The following is a 13,800-nucleotide window of genomic DNA, read 5'->3' on the forward strand; positions in this document are numbered from 1 at the left end:
TTTTAAGCCCGACATAACGACATGGACATAATGGCATATGTCGTTATATGTTGGGCTTATTTCAAAATGTCGAACCATTCACACTTGAACATATAAACATAGGAGTGCGCGCGCCTATGTCATTATGTCACTAGTGTGCACCAGGCATTAGTTAATCAGACTTGCGTGACAATGTTGTTTAAATTTTGCTTTGAATTCTCTCATGGCTTTAAGTTTTCATTGTTTTATTTATTAAATAGACTCCAGGCATTTTCATGGTAGCGGGTTTTGATTTTTACCATAATTCAAGCCGATTTATTTCCTAACTGAAATGAACATCTCATTCATTTCGGGATTCATTGCCTACGTAACCACGTGTCACGCAAGTCACGTGTCACGCAAGCCACGTGTCACGCAAGCCACGTGCCACGCAAGCCACGTGTCGAGCAAGTCAGGTCCACGTGCTTTAAGGAGAGGGGGGCTTTAAGGAAAAACAACATAGAATGCCGAATACATGTAAATTATGTGCATGCTTCGACTTATGTCTTATTTTGTGCTGTAGAAAGGCGATCAACTCTAAAGTTATTATCGAATGACATGGATGCATACCATAAATGCAGGATTTGTAAAAACAAAGGTGTTGGAATAACGATACGTAGGTTGTATTTTTATTATATTTATCATAAATGCCAATCCTAGCACAAGAACGCATGAAGATATTAAAACTCACCAAAATCAACACGATGTTCTTTTTTTGGTAATTGAGCCCCTCCATCCATGATCCCTCCATCCATGATCCCCTCCATCCATGATCCCCTTCATCCATGAACCCCTCCATCCATGATCCCCCCATCCATGATCCCCTCCATCCATGATCCCCTCCATCCATGATCCCCTCCATCCATGATCCCTCCATCCATGATCCCCTCCATCCATGATCCCCTCCATCCATGATCCCCTCCATCCATGATCCCCTCCATCCATGATCCCCCCATCCATGATCCCCTCCATCCATGATCCCCCCATCCGTGATCCCCTCCATCCATGATCCCTCCATCCATCATCCCCTCCATCCATGATCCCCTCCATTCATGACCCATCCATCCATGATCCCTCCATCCATGATCCCCTCCATCCATGATCCCCTCCATCCATGATCCCCTCCATCCATGATCCCCCCATCCATGATCCCCTACATCCATGATCCCCTCCATCCATGATCCCCCATTCCATGATCCCCCATCCATGATCCCCTCCATCCATGATCCCCTCCATCCATGATCCCTCCATCCATGATCCCTCCATCCATGATCCCCTCCATCCATGATCCCCTCTATCCATGATCCCCCCATCCATGATCCCCAACATCCATGATCCCCCCATCCATGATCCCCAATATCCATGATCCCCCACCCATGATCCCCCATCCATGATCCCCTCCATCCATGATCCCTCCATTCATGATCCCCTCCATCCATGATCCCCCCATCCATGATCCCTCCATCCATGATCCCCTCCATCCATGGTCCCCTCCATCCATGATCCCCCATCCATGATCCCCCCATGAATGTTAGTAGATCTCCTCTAGTTGACTTTATCCTTAAGTCACAAAATTTGAGGCAAAATAAATAATCATCGCACAATCGACAAGAACTTTTTCCCTTGCTCCGTGCTTGTATTTAGTCGCCATTACGGGGCCGAGTGAGGCCTGGGAGTCGCGCTGCTGACTGACTGGCTGGCTGGCTGGCTGGCGAGTGATGACCACAAAAACCAAGTCGCATACCTATACCATATTTCTATGCCTATGGAGCTACGCGCGCGGCCTGCGTCCGCGCTTGGCTCCGCTATAACGAGTAAAGGAAAAAAGGTAAAATTAGCCCAACAAGGAAACTTGCCTAGCTAATCTATAATGTTCAATGGCTTGTGTCTCACTAACCTTCAAATATTGTTTTGGTTTCTTTAGAGAGGGCGGCTTTTCTTCCTTGCCCTGTAGTATTCCAAACAACTAGACGAGTGTTCTAGTCAAAGCGGTTTTCAAATTTTCCTCCGATGATCCTTTTTGCGATGATCGGAGACCGTGTTCTCAATTCACTTTTACGGGAGTCATAGCGGTCTTTCTTCTAGATCTTCCCCCGACCTGTTGTGCTTGGTCGAAGCCCGGGTTCTAACACCACTTGTAACAACGAGATTAGACTGTAGTTGGGGGCGGTACAGTACCGGGCTTTACTTCGCTGTTACCAACTGGAGTTTTACAAGATCTGACTGCGGCTTCTACCGCACCCCTTTTTATACGGTCCTACCACGGCGTCCCTTAAGTAATCCGACACTGACAGCCATGGAAAGCTTTTAGCTCTGTTTTAACAAGGTTTCAGCCAATGGGCGTCCGAGGAACGAACTACCCCCCCATGGGTGTGTCGGTTTGTTACCCTTGGGCTACCGTGACTTACGTAATGTTTACATGTTGCTACTGACTACGGTTGTCACACACTAACTTGTCACACTGCTAGTGCGCATGGCAAGATACACACATGAATATAATGATTGACAAGATTCCAATCATTTTTGCACTCAAAATCTTAAAATGTACTGAAACATAATTTCATCGACGGCTAGGTCTGGAGCTTACTTAGGGTAAACCTTGTGTGAACTCAGACCTAACTTTCCTTATGTAGTTAACGGATACAGGACTAAAACAAATGCTCAAAACTCTGTTCTCCAGTACCACTTGAAAAGGGACGCGGTACGCCCATAAGTTTCCCGAGCAAAAGGTCAATCTGCTAAAAATATGAACTGCTTGGCTAAGCAATTTCTATGTGAACGTTTTAGATTTTCCTGTCAAACGCAATAGGTTAGCTAAACAAAATGCTTTTAGTTGTTCCGTGGACTTCAATAAGCTGACAGCCGATCAGTGTATAATTTCTAGATGCTAAATATCACTCACTACATGTGTGACTTATTCCTGCGTGACATTAAGCGATTTTGTTTGTAATTGCGTTTCCAACCTCATGAGGCGATGCCCAAATCCAACTGAGCAATGATTGAAATCCATTGTATCCCATTTCCAAATGTTGACAACAAAAATAATAACAATAAAAATAAAAAATAAATTCACGCAGTGCTAAAGTTTAAAATGAGGAACACGTAACAATCCGATAAATCAATTGTATCTAAGTTCTAGCAGACTGCAAAATGTGGTGTGTTTGCGTTTATTCGTCAAGGTGATATTAATTGCCTTTATTAGGAAAACGTTATTGGTCTTCGGTAAAATTAATGAAATAAAATCCTTGTCTATTTGCAGTGAACGCAGGGAACTTTAGATTCAACAGTATGAGGAAAAAATGGAGCAGAAAAGATCGTTGACACATTAGGTAAGTAATCGTTTTACAGAAATTGATTGCAACCGATTTCGAATCGATAGGCTACCACTATTCGCGCAACATGTTTTTAATGTAAGTTTGCTAATTTTTCATCAGATTCTATTGCTTTACAAAATTTCTTTTCGCGTAAGTACAAAATTAGCATAAATTTCCTAAGACGTTATGAACACACCCCCAATAACAACTTTCGGGCTGCTAGATAAACACGACTTGCTTTTGAGTAAATTTAGTTTTGAAAAAAGTGAATAGGTGGCCTTGTCAGGTAAAAAAAGGCTTTTTGAACAAACAAGCAAACAGAAATGTGTGATAATTCAAGCGTTTCAGAATATACTAGCACAGCTTAACGAGTGCTTTTTGAAGTATCCATACAGAAACCTCAGTTTTATTGCAGAAGAGTTTAAGGCGTTTTACGAATTATATTATTTATTGCAATGTGATCAAAATATGGTCCATTGCTCACGGATGTGACAAAAAAATCCATTTGTAAGTCATCTATAATCTATCCCTTTCGCACGAAACATGAGTAAAAAGTAAAATATTCAGGTCAAATCTCGATTTACTTAAAAAGACACCAACTACCAAAAAAAAAAAAGCGAAAATGAAAAGAGAACAACATAAATGAATACCTAGCAGTTTATAAGTTAACAAAGCTAGCCGTCTAGTTCCAACCGAAAGTGAAGTACAGGAAACTAAACAATTTCATCCGTGGATGAGTTACTTGAATTACACAACCCACGCGAATAGCGATCCTATTGAATTGCGTGTATTGAATTGTATATGTAATTGCGTGTCCAGCCTCCTCAGGCGATGCTCAAATCCAACGGAGCAATGATTAGAATCCATTGTATCCCATTTCCAGATGGTGCGAATCCCCTCCAATATGAGCAACTCATCAATTTATGCCATATTGGTCGAAATAGGGATGTTGAAAATGGTGCACACTTTGATATAAAAATAATTCACGCAGTGCTTAGTTTAATAGTTGTCTGTTGTAGCAGACTGTAAGATGTGGTGTGTTTGCATTTATTTGTCAAGGTGGTATTAATTGCCTCTATTAGGAAAACTTTATAGGTCTTTGTTATTAATGAAATGAAATCCTAGTCTATTTGCTCATTCGCAGTGAACGTTAGATTCAACATTGCTCACGGATGTGACAAAAAAATCCATTTGTTAGTCATCTATAATCTATCCCTTTCGCACGAAACATGAGTAAAAAGTAAAATTTTCAGGTCAAATCTCGATTTACTTAAAAAGACACCAACTACCAAAAAAAAAAACCAAAAAGGAAAAGAGAACAACATAAATGAATACCTAGCAGTTTATAAGTAAACAAAGCTAGCCGAAAGTGAAGTACAGGGAACTAAACAATTTCATCCGTGGATGAGTTACTTGAATTACACAACCCACGCGAATAGCGATCCTATTGAATTTGTATGTAATTGCGTGTCCAACCTCCTCAGGCGATGCTCAAATCCAACGGAGCAATGATTAGAATCCATTGTATCCCATTTCCAGATGGTGCGAATCCCCTCCGATATGAGCAACTCATCAATTTATGCCATATTGGTCGAAATAGGGATGTTGAAAATGGTGTACACTTTGATATAAAAAATAATTCACGCAGTGCTTAGTTTAATAGTTGTCTACTCGAAGCAATCCGATTAATCAAATGTATGTAAGTTGTAGCAGACTGTAAAATGTGGTGTGTTTGCGTTTATTTGTCAAGGTGGTATTAATTGCCTCTATTAGGAAAACTTTATAGGTCTTTGTTATTAATGAAATGAAATCCTCGTCTATTTGCTCATTCGCAGTGAACGTTAGATTCAACAGTCTGAGGCGAAAATGGAGCAGGAAAGATCGTTGACACATTAGGTAAGTAATCGTTTTATGCAATCAAAAGGCAAGGCCTTTGCCGATTCGTGGATAATAAAATGGTAATTTGGGACATAAGCTTTGTTTTGGTGCATTTTAACAACACTTTAGGTTAAAATGGTATGTAGAGTATGGACCAAACCAATAAATTTCTTGGCTTTATGTGGTTTTATTGATACATAGGGTATTTTGTCTTAGACAAGTGTAAAAAATGGTACTACTGTGATGTTGGAATAACTGCTTCAGGTAAGTCTATGCCCATCTGATTGATTCCCTGGGGACAACCAGTCGACCCAGATACCATTGATAGAAAGGGGCCCTCTAGCCCTCATTGGCTGATGTTGCTTACAGTCATTTAAAAAACTTATTCCTGCTCTTGGCAAACGAAATGTTCAGTCTAGAAATGTTATTCATGGAGTCATTGGAAACAATGCTACTCGTAGCTATGTACGGATAAATTCCAAAGCATCAATTATAAGAGCAAGAATGTGTTGGAGCTAATTCAGCAAGCATACATGCAAGAAATAAACAAAGAATTTGGTGCACAGCCAGAAGTAGTAGAGGGGAAGTGGAAATGGCTTACCAGTGGCGTTTCGTAAGTTTGTTAACAATGTGACCCGGTAAGGGAAAACGTACACTAGCGAAAAACGTTTTAGGGCAAATCTGGAAGATCAACGAACGTTTTTTCTATAATGAGGGAACGATTTTGTTAATAATGAGGGAACGATCTTGCTTCGTTATATCGTTCATAAACGATCTTGTTCCCGGGGCAGAATCGAAAGAATGTTTTTTAAATTCGAAAGTTCGTTCCCTTCAAATTGGAAAAAAAAAAACGCTCTAAAGTTCGGAAGATCGTTCTCTAAAATTCGGAAAGTTCGAAAGATCGCTCTCTTAAAATTCGGAAGATCGTTCTCTTGAAGCTCGGGAGGCAGATCGTCTCTAGAAATTCGGAAGAACGCTCTTAAAGTTTGAAAGAATGTCCTTGATATTACCATAGTAAAGCTGGCAGGCAACTCAGCAGGCAACTCGGTGAAGTTAGCAGGCAACTCAAATGTGATGATTTGTGTAATATCTCGGCAGGTATATGGCCGATTGTCACGAAATTTTGACACGATTGTACAAAAAGTACAACAAACATATTCATGCATGTATGATATCAAATATTATTAATCACGTGACTGTGTGACGTTGAACGTTCCAGCAGGCAAGTCGTTACATCACAATTGTCGCGATATCTACGTCCCCTTTTTACCGATAGTCATCAAACTTTAACCTAAGTGTACAAATGTAATAACGAAGACAACGCCGTATTAGTTATTCTCATGACGTCATCAATCACGTGACCGTGGGAAAAACATTTTCTCGAGTTCCTATTGAGAAAACATTACGAAACTTTCGAAATATGACAAATAGTACATGGGATTTTACAATCATGAACTTTTAAAATATGACGTCATCAATCAGGTGACCGTGGGAAAAAAAGTCGATATCAAGACTTCTGACTGAAATAACAGTGCAAAACTTTCGAAATACGACAAATTATGTATGTCGTTATTAAAGCCTAACTTTTTTGGAAAGTTTTCGTGATTTACTTTTATAAAAACTTTTAGCAGACAACTTGACAGTACAGCAGGTAACTCGTGATGCACTGGGAATATCGTATTCGTCGTTATTAAAGCTTCACTTTTTTGGCATTTGTAAGTGATTAACTCGAATAGAAACATATACTGGAAATATCGTAATCGTCGTTGTTAAATGTTCACTTTTGGCACTTGCACGTGATTTACACATCTTAACCTGCACTGTAATTCCTACCGTTTCTCTGCCGTATCTACGCGTATTATTTTCGCTCGATATGGGCCATCGCTTAAGCTCATCTATTATCAGTCACTAACCTAGAGCGCGAATCCTAACAAACTCTCTCTCTACACGACACAATATAAAAACCCATACTCAAGAAGCCAACTGTCCAATAATTATATAACCACTATCTATCTTCTATTTGCCATCATTGATTTGTCCCCTATCTGCACGCTTTCAGATATTATTCCTCACCGGTCTTGTTGTTGACTTGATTTTTCACAAGCTCACATAACACTCACAGGAAATTATCAACAGGTAATTATCACCCTCGTTCCAAGGTCAAATACACTGTTCTGCCCTAACTCCAAGCCCGTTTTCTACATTTCATTTATAGCCACAACTCTTAACTAACATCCCCAATACAATACACCATATATAATAGCCATAATTGCACACTTTAACCCACGCACTAACGTCTATCACCATACATTTTATAACCCCACACAGCCGCCTCGGTACGAATACCATATTTAAATGTTCACTTTTTGGCATTTGTACGTAATTTACTCGAACAAAAACATATAACAGGCAACTCAGCAGTACAGCAGGTAACTCGTTATACACTGGGAATATTGTATTCGTTGTTGTTACAGCTTCACTTTTTGGCATTTATACGTGATTTACTTTAATAAAAAAACATATAGCAGGCAACTCAATAGTACAGCAGCTAACTCGTTATGCGCTGGGAATATCGTATTCGTCGTCATTCAAGCTTCACTTTTTTGGAATTTGTACGTGATTTACTTTAATAAAAACATATAGCAGGCAACTCGACAGTACAGCAGGTAACTCGTTATGCACTGGGAATATCGTATTCGTCGTCATTCAAGCTTCACTTTTTTTGGAATTTGTACGTGATTTACTTTAATAAAAACATATAGCAGGCAACTCGACAGTACAGCAGGTAACTCGTTATGCGCTTTGAATTTCGTATCCGTCGTTATTGGAGCTTTACTTTTTCGTATTTGTACGTGATTTACTTTAATAAAAACATATAGCAGGCAACTCGACAGTACAGCAGGTAACTCGTTGTGCGCTGGGAATATCGTATTCGTCGTCATTCAAGCTTCACTTTTTTGGAATTTGTACGTGATTTACTTTAATAAAAACATATAGCAGGCAACTTGACAGTACAGCAGGTAACTCGTTGTGCGCTGGGAATATCGTATTCGTCGTCATTCAAGCTTCACTTTTTTGGAATTTGTACGTGATTTACTTTAATAAAAACATATAGCAGGCAACTTGACAGTACAGCAGGTAACTCGTTGTGCACTGGTAATATTGTATTCTCCGTTGTTTAAGCTTCACTTTTTAGTATTTATACGTGATTTACTTTAATAAAAACATATAGCAGGCAACTCTACAGTACAGCAGGTAACTCGTTATGCGCTGGGAATATCGTATTCGTCGTCATTAAAGCTTCACTTTTTTGGAATTTTTACGTGATTTACTTTAATAAAAACATATAGCAGGCAACTCGACAGTACAGCAGGTAACTCGTTATGCGCTGGGAATATCGTATTCGTCGTTGTTAAATGTTCACTTTTTGGTATTTATACGTGATTTACTTTAATAAAAACATATAGCAGGCAACTCGACAAGCAGGTAACTCGTTATACACTGGGAATATTGTATTCGTTGTTGTTACAGCTTCACTTTTTGGCATTTATACGTGATTTACTTTAATAAAAAACATATAGCAGGCAACTCGACAGTACAGCAGCTAACTCGTTATGCGCTGGGAATATCGTATTCGTCGTCATTCAAGCTTTACTTTTTTGGAATTTGTACGTGATTTACTTTAATAAAAACATATAGCAGGCAACTCGACAGTACAGCAGGTAACTCGTTATGCACTGGGAATATCGTATTCGTCGTTATTGAAGCTTCACTTTTTCGTATTTGTACATGATTTACTTTAATAAAGTCACTGTTTATTATAAACCAAGTCGTATAATGCAAGTACTCTACATATATTTAGATACATCTTATAATGCAACATATTTTACAATGTCTACTAAGTCACAAAGTTCTGAACATTATGAAATGTTTTACCTCCTTACAGTCCCCTAACTGATGGGTGATACACTGTATTTTATTCGTTAAGCTTAGATATAAAGTGTAAAAACAAACTGACGTCTGTATATTTGAACCCACCTCTATGATCTTTTTGTCTTCCAGTTGTTGGATGCGTGCTGCATTTTGCAACAAACAGTACATCCAACTTTATCCAACTCAGCCAGCCGCTTGCATGGTTTTATAGCTTTACAGTAACAGTGTGGCTGAAAATGGGCGCAGTTGACAACGGAGACCCCGCTATGATACTGACGTACGCAACGCCCACGAAAGTGGATGCACTGACCATTGGTATCAGCAGGAATGGTAGCGCAGAGATTACGTTTGATGGATCAAAAGTGTGAGTTTTCCTTCCCAGTTCACAGAGGCCTCTTTTCTCTGTATTTCGCTTGGCTGGCGTTTGCGAGGAAAAGAGACCTCTCTGCCATGGGTCGAAACGTTGCGCATGCGTGAGCGTTTCTAAGCGATCCCATGACAGCTGTCAGACCCCTCCATTAAAAGCGTGCCAAAACCCGTACCATCGCGCCAAATCTGTCAATATGCTTTACATGGGTTTTGCCGTAAATTATGAATCAAACTCCGGTTAGTTCTCCTCTTCGAAATGTGATATTTCTACGATATTTCTACGGAGGACGCCGTTTTGAATGCTGGCTTATTATCCCGCAGCGGATATAGGCTTCACGCATGCGCTAGTCATTGTGGGTTCAAATAGTGGCTCAGATAGTGGCCAGTAAACAATGAACGGAGCATGCACTATGAACTATCAACTGATTAGGAATTCATGGCATTTTCTTTCCTTCTAGGATTGCTTGTTTCGCGTCACGGCACCCCCCTCCCCCCCCAAACACTCACACACAATCGCTTTTTCTCGTTGTCCTTGCTGAAGTGAAAATTGTATGCTGATTTAGCCCCTATTTATTAGAAACATTAGATCAAAGCCAAAACTCCCCTTTGTCTGTGAGCGTTTGTGCGTCGACTTATCTTATGTCGTTATTTTCAGTACACTCGCATCTGGTTTCACTCATAACAACACATGGCAGCATCTAACATTTATGCATATAAATGGGAAATTCCAAGTTTACAAGAACAATGTCTTACAAGGGGAGAAAACAGTTTCAGGAACCTCTGCACCCAGCACAAACGGTATCGTGGTAATTGGCCAATACCAGGGGTCAGTTGGGGGAAATTTTGACTCTTCAAAGCTGTTCTACGGCTACATGGCGAACCTGAATATCTGGTTATACGCAATTAATGATGATACTAGGGGCAAAGCTCACCAACAAGGATGTAAAGGCTCAGTACAAGGCTCCCCGGATTTGTCATGGGAGACTATTACCGGTGAAACGCTCTCAGGCGACATACAACCACAATGCGCGATGACATGCCCTTAAAACATATCAAGCCATTAATTTGATAGGCCTTATTACTTTTTAAGACACCACATCTATGCCTTAATTATTATATTTATTAGGCTTAACAACTCGTCAACATCATCATCATCACCAACATCATCGTCATAATCATCGCATATCGCCATCATCACAACCATGAACGTGATAATCAACTTTGTCGCAGGAGTTTTATAACAACGTAGATAGGACAAGATAGGACAGCATAGATTTGATGCTTGCTTTATTTCCTCGTAGAACTCCCTCCGGTTCGTCTGCTCTCTGTCTCTGACTAAACCTCGGTCAGGCCATCTTCAGTGTGACTCTGACCCCTTTACATCGCCTCTGATTCTCTCTCTCTTCTGATCTCTTCTAAACTGAAATCTTATTTTCCTCTCTTCTCTCTCTCCTCCGATCTCTTCTGAACTGAAATCTTATTCCCTCTTCTTGATCACATTGTTATCGCCTCTTTATATACTATCGTGACTCTTTAGTTATTCATACGTTTTGAGCGTTACTTAGCTAGGTGTGAGAAAGGGAAAAAGTTTAAATGAGAAAAGAGCACCTGGTTTTCCAAGACTCATTAGAATCACACATTCATCACAAGGTGTTGGAAATGGTTCGCGGCAATGGTTTTGATGCTTTGGAAATTTTTTGTATTCGTGGAATTACGTGTCCCTAACTCTAGTTGCGTGACTTGAGTTGCGTGACAACTTCATCATCACGGCCATTCGTATACATATGACCAACATGTATCATCTAATGTGCATATTTTTTTTATCATACATGTTGTATTCATACACTGAAAACGTTATCTCTCGTTTTGTAGTTTTATTCTATTCGTCATCATAATCATGATTATTATCATTATTATTACACTCGTTATCGTAGTATTAACCGAATAATACAGAGTAAAGAACAGTGTCATAAAAGGAGAAATTCGAATGTGCTGCTACTAGGCAAGATTATTTAGTAGACAACGATGGAAAACACTATTTCATCCGATACCATGCGATTAAACCAGCTCTTTTGTTTTAAAATGACGGTATTTTTTCGGGAAAAAAATTTGGATAACTATAACCAGTGGAGAGGCATAGTAGTATCATTTTCTGCATGCCTTTTTTGTTAGAAAACGAGCAGGCGTTTTTTTCCTGGTTTAAGGCTGTACACAAAGCGAAATCAGTGACAAATGTCAACAGGTCAACTTTCCATAGTTTTACATTCATGCAATACTTTACATTTGTGCTGGTTTTTACGTGGATTGTCGCGTGCGCAGTTTTCAGCACAATTTAGTAAGGATACTTATCTTATCACTTGCCTTTGGGGTTAAAGGACCGGGGTGCACAAACGAAATTCTTATGGAGAAAATTCAACTGTGAAAAGGCTCCGAGCGATGACGTCGCATTTGAATCTATTTTACCATGTTGGGATTTCAAAGAGATTTCTTGCGTTTTTTTAGCATATTGTTTACAATTTTAGCATATTATTAACAATTAGAATCAGACAATTCTTTTACATCTAGACTAAACCTCTCTGCATCAAATAAAAAGGTAAACAAATTAATCAGTTGCAGAACAATGTTTAGATAATTCACTAGCTTTTTAGTCATTTTTTCGTGCCTTGGACCGTGTTTTTTTGCGAAGAAAGCAGAGGTTGAATTTCAAGATAGGCGGTTGTGATGGCCGCCATTATTCGACTATGCTTTTGCAAACGAGCTATGACGTCACTGGCAGCGATCATCACGGGACAAAAGAACCCTTGGAGATACCTCCTCCCTCCTGGACTCTGCCAAATTTTCGTCTTTAATAAGACTTCTTCAGGGCCAGAAGAAGTCTTGTTAAAGACGAAATTTTGGCAGAGTCGAATTCTAGTTTTTGATGTATTGTATTCATTCTTCTGGTTCACGAACACGACTATTTGGGCTTTTTGTATTTAAAGCATCATCATAGTATATACTACTTGTACCGTTATATCAGGGCTCATAAGTTGGGGCAATCATCTGTATCTTAAAAGTGTCAAATATATACTGTACACAGACAGATTATAAATCTTATTAATTTTCGAACTTTAAATTCTTTAATAAAATAACTTAAAATAAAGCATCAACATTCGATATGCTGCTTCTTACCTTACTGTTAATTAACCAATCAGATAGCGAGATTAAGCGAATACTAAACTTACTGTTAGTTACTGGCCATATAAAAAACCTAATAATAATTTAGACTCTAAGCGAAAAAAAAAATTCGACATCGAAACAATTATTACCTATTTTCGTTTGCAAGACATGAAAAAATGTCCTAGTAACAACGCTTGTGGAGAAAAAATAATTCAAAGCTATTAAGAAAATGTTTTTTTCTCCAGGATTAATAAATTAAAAGATAAAAATAAATCGTTTTCCCCCTTCTATAGGCCAACATTTTGGATCCCTTTAGAAAAAGTCAAATTTTCAGTATCTGTCATCTGACTGGCTAATCCGCACGTCTAAAAATAGTTTGATCCAGAGAAACGCCGTGGTTCCTAACTGATACCAAAATGTGGCGAAGTTGATTCCTCCTACTTATGAGGCCCTGGTTTTATCTACTATATCTATACAATTTATCATTTGCACAGAAAAAAAACGCTTTGATGTAAAGAGTACATGGCCGTATATACCTGGGAATACGACCAAGTACTGGACTATGCTAGGCACATAGCAAGTTGGCCAAATGTAATATGAAAAGATCAGGGAAATAAATAACATAAAAACTTCTTAAACAGTAAGTTTAAAATCAAGTTCACTTACATGTAGGCCTATAAATATCAGCTTGGTACCTATGCGTAAATGTGTAAATAAAGGAGAGGAAGAAGCAAAGTGTCTTTGTGTTGAGTAATAACTGAAATGAAAAGGTTTGGGGAAAGGGGGGTGGAGGGCCTTATTTACCCCATTTGATAGGGTGTAGCTAGAAATAGAAGTATCCCCCTTAAAAAGATATAACAATAAAAATCCCTGAGTACAACAATGCAACATGGCCATTCTTGTTTTTATAAACTTAAAAAAAATAGTTAAGTAATTATTGCAAATCGTTGAAATTTTTCTAAAAAAAGCCCCTTCTAACAACATAAAACTGCGCCCCTAACCCTACTCCCCGCCCCGTTTCGTGAAGTGTGACCCTGGACCCGTTTGACATGTTATCAAATGGGAAATCAACATCGTTTAGTCCGTGGGCCAGAAAATGAAACCCTCCCCCCCCCTCAGAGCTCAGAGA

At 39.2% G+C, this 13,800-nt stretch overlaps 2 protein-coding genes across 2 annotated transcripts; one reads left to right on the forward strand and one right to left on the reverse strand.

The window, feature by feature from the left end:
• Positions 1-797: 797 nt before the first annotated feature.
• Positions 798-1,529, reverse strand: LOC125563118 (keratin, type I cytoskeletal 9-like). Its single transcript, XM_048727946.1, has one exon. It carries the CDS (start codon positions 1,527-1,529, stop codon positions 798-800), a length of 732 nt encoding a protein of 243 aa, XP_048583903.1.
• A 7,739-nt stretch (positions 1,530-9,268) lies between these two features.
• Positions 9,269-13,409, forward strand: LOC5501967 (neuronal pentraxin-2). The gene is made up of 2 exons (XM_032370242.2): positions 9,269-9,507; positions 10,168-13,409. Exons 1-2 carry the CDS (start codon positions 9,380-9,382, stop codon positions 10,556-10,558), a joined length of 519 nt encoding a protein of 172 aa, XP_032226133.1. The 5' UTR covers positions 9,269-9,379; the 3' UTR covers positions 10,559-13,409.
• The last annotated feature ends 391 nt before the right edge of the window (positions 13,410-13,800 follow it).

The sequence above is a fragment of the Nematostella vectensis genome, chromosome 5, assembly GCF_932526225.1.
Source record: "Nematostella vectensis chromosome 5, jaNemVect1.1, whole genome shotgun sequence".
Lineage (NCBI taxonomy): Eukaryota > Metazoa > Cnidaria > Anthozoa > Actiniaria > Edwardsiidae > Nematostella > Nematostella vectensis.